At 48.8% G+C, this 2,859-nt stretch overlaps 1 protein-coding gene across 1 annotated transcript; it reads left to right on the top strand.

Annotated features, from left to right (window-relative positions):
• The first annotated feature begins 1,091 nt into the window (after positions 1 to 1,091).
• LOC125758736 (uncharacterized) lies at positions 1,092 to 2,213 on the top strand. The gene has a single exon (XM_049416332.1). The coding sequence runs from the start codon at positions 1,092 to 1,094 to the stop codon at positions 2,196 to 2,198; it is 1,107 nt and encodes a 368-aa protein (XP_049272289.1). The 3' UTR covers positions 2,199 to 2,213.
• The last annotated feature ends 646 nt before the right edge of the window (positions 2,214 to 2,859 follow it).

Genomic DNA, 2,859 nt, shown 5'->3' with positions numbered 1-2,859 from the left:
CGGCTGCCGCTGCCGTCATTCCGTCTCAGTTCATCCTCATCGGTCGCGAGCCGCTGTTGCGATCAGCCGTCTTCAACGTTCATCTTCACTTTGTGAGATAGCTGCCGACAAGTTCGTAGCATGCCTTACGATGGCCTACTGTTGTGTGCCGTTATGTAAATCCGACGAAAAAAAGAAAACAGCAGGGCTCTCTTTTCATGAAATACCCGCTGACGCGGACGCACGAGGACGATGGCTTTCCGCAATACGACGTGACAAGTGGTCTCCAAATACCACCTCATGCTACACCAAAGTGTGCAGTAGGCATTTCAAAGAAGAGGACTTCATAGAAGGCAAGCGTCGACGCCTAAAGAAAGGTGCTGTGCCGTCAGTTTTTGAGGAGTACCCATCGCATCTTCAGCCGAAGTCAACGCCGGCGCGGGATACAGCAAGCATCGACAAAAGAGTGAGTGCTACAACGACGCGAAATGACTCCGCGAGTGGCACAGCGATGCAACAATTGCTGCCAGCAGCAGCGTCTACTTCATCGGTGGAGGATATGCGCGATTGCTGCTCCATGGACACATCAACGGCAGCCAACTCGTGCGATCAAGGCGTCCAAGTTAACAGCAGTTCCACCTCAAGTGTGCTTGTTACAGAGAGAGCGAAGTGGAAAAGAAAAGAAAAAAGTTTTAGGAGCCAGTTGCTTCGATTGCAGCAGACCATCGACAAGTATAAAACGGAATTGAAAAAGCTACACGAGGATTCCATGGTGGCGGATATTTCTTACATCAAGAAAAGGGTGGAAGAAAAGGAACCTGCAGCTCTGTTCTTAATTGATCAAATTCGCAACTTCAGGAAGAAGAGGCCAAGTTGGTCTGAGGACACAACCCGACGTTGTGTAGTTTTGAGGCATCTGTCGGCAAGAGCATATGAACACATTCGTGGGGAAATGCTTTTGAAGCTTCCTTGCAGGAAGACGTTGAGTAACTACTTAGGAAGCACAAGTGGAGAAACGGGCTTCAGCAAGCTCGCCGAAGCTCGCCTTAGAGTGGAAGCCGAGAGCTTGACTGTACCACAGTCAACGAGTATGCTCACTCATCGTTGATGAAATGAAGATAAAGCAAAAGCTGCAGTACAATAAACAGCAGGACTGCTTTGTGGGGCACGCAGACGTCTCCTTAGAACAACAGGGTGGTGACCTCACCTTAGCGAACTCTCTTCTGTGCTTCGTAATCACTGGGCTCTCGACAACGTATCGCATACCAGTGGCCTACTATTTTACCAAGGGGTTAACAGGCCCACAGCTTCACAAGTTGTTGATTTTTGTGCTTGAGAAAGTAGAGGCCTGTGGTTTCAGGGTAATTCGTTTAGTGAGTGACAACCACAAAGTGAATGTGAATGCCATGAAACTGCTGGGAGATGGTCTTCTTACGTACAGGGTAGAACATCCCTGCGACTGTGACAGGCTCCTCTTTTTAAGTTTTGATCCATGCCACGTTTTGAAAAATGTGCGCTCGCAGTTTTTGGCTCATGACTTTGGCCCGAAAGGAGAGGTCTCATCCTGTTACATCAAGAAGCTCTACGAACTACAGAAGGACCTGATTGTGAAGCCTGTCCGCTACCTCAGCCGAAAGCATGTATACCCCAACAATATAGAAAAAATGAATGTTGCAAGGGCAATTCAGGTCATGTCGCCTGATGTTACTGCGACCTTGGAGCATCTCAGGGACCAAGCTGGGCACACCTCAAGTGCCTCGTTCGCAGCTGCAGGCCAGACCATCATTTTCATGCAGAACATGTATCGCTGGTTTGTGCTGCATGACACGAGTAATACTACCCAGCACATCCACAAAAAATGGCCTGACACTCGACACTTCGACGATACTGAAGATGCCAGGCTGGAGTGGCTTGAGGTAACACTGCCCATGTACTTGGACGAACTGAAAAACAGCTGTGGAAATCGAAAGGAATTCTTGACGAAAGAAACATATGAAGCATTGCTTCTGACCACGTATTCCACAGTTGCCTGCATCAAGTACCTGCTCACAGAGGAGAAGTTCCTGTTTGTTCTCACTCGCAAGTTTAACAGTGACCCGATAGAGTCACTGTTTGGCACATTGCGAATGTCCTCCGGTTGTAATGACATGCTGGATGTTCGTTCTGTTTTGTCAGGCTTGGAGAAGGTTCTAAAACTGGAATTGCAGCAGCCAGTGTGACATCAAATGTTGCTCATAGTGAACGGGCACATATGTCGACAGGTACTTTGCACACTGAAGCTTCCCCGTCTCCAACACAGCAGCTTCCTCAGCTACAGAGAGCTGCATGTGTTTTGCAACGACTCAGCACGACGCTTTTGCCACGGCAGCTGCCTTCCCTTGAAATTTCGGCCACTGCATACGTTGGAGGTTATATTGCCCGAGTAATAAACGAGCACATGCAATGTGAAAGTTGCACTGCAATATGCTCGAAGCCTGCAAGTAATCAACCGATCTTTCAGATCACTCACAGCCAGGACCGAGGTGGGCTGCTTTACCCGTCGGACCAGTTGCTGTTCGCACTTGACGTGCTAAGGGCATTTGCTGATCGTGCCCTGAAGGACAACCCCACTCTGCAAAAGCCATTGTCAACCCTAGTGAAACGTGCTGTGCCAGCCCTGTGTGCTTCAAACCTGCTCAAGTGCAAAGAGGGTGACGACTTTCACAGAGCTAGCCTCATGGAGCTAATATCTGTTCGGTTTTTGCGGCCACTGCTGGTGAACTATGCTTTCAACGTCAGTGACAAGAATGATGCATTCAAATACTTTGCGAAGAAGCCCCTGTCCAGAAAGCATATGAAGCTTTAAGGGCTTAGTATACGCATGCATGTGCAGGTACATAC

Source organism: Rhipicephalus sanguineus, chromosome 5 (assembly GCF_013339695.2).
Source record: "Rhipicephalus sanguineus isolate Rsan-2018 chromosome 5, BIME_Rsan_1.4, whole genome shotgun sequence".
In the NCBI taxonomy this organism is placed as follows: Eukaryota; Metazoa; Arthropoda; class Arachnida; order Ixodida; family Ixodidae; genus Rhipicephalus; species Rhipicephalus sanguineus.
The sequence above is the reverse complement of the archived record's forward strand: the minus strand, read 5'-3'. Positions and strand labels throughout refer to the sequence as shown.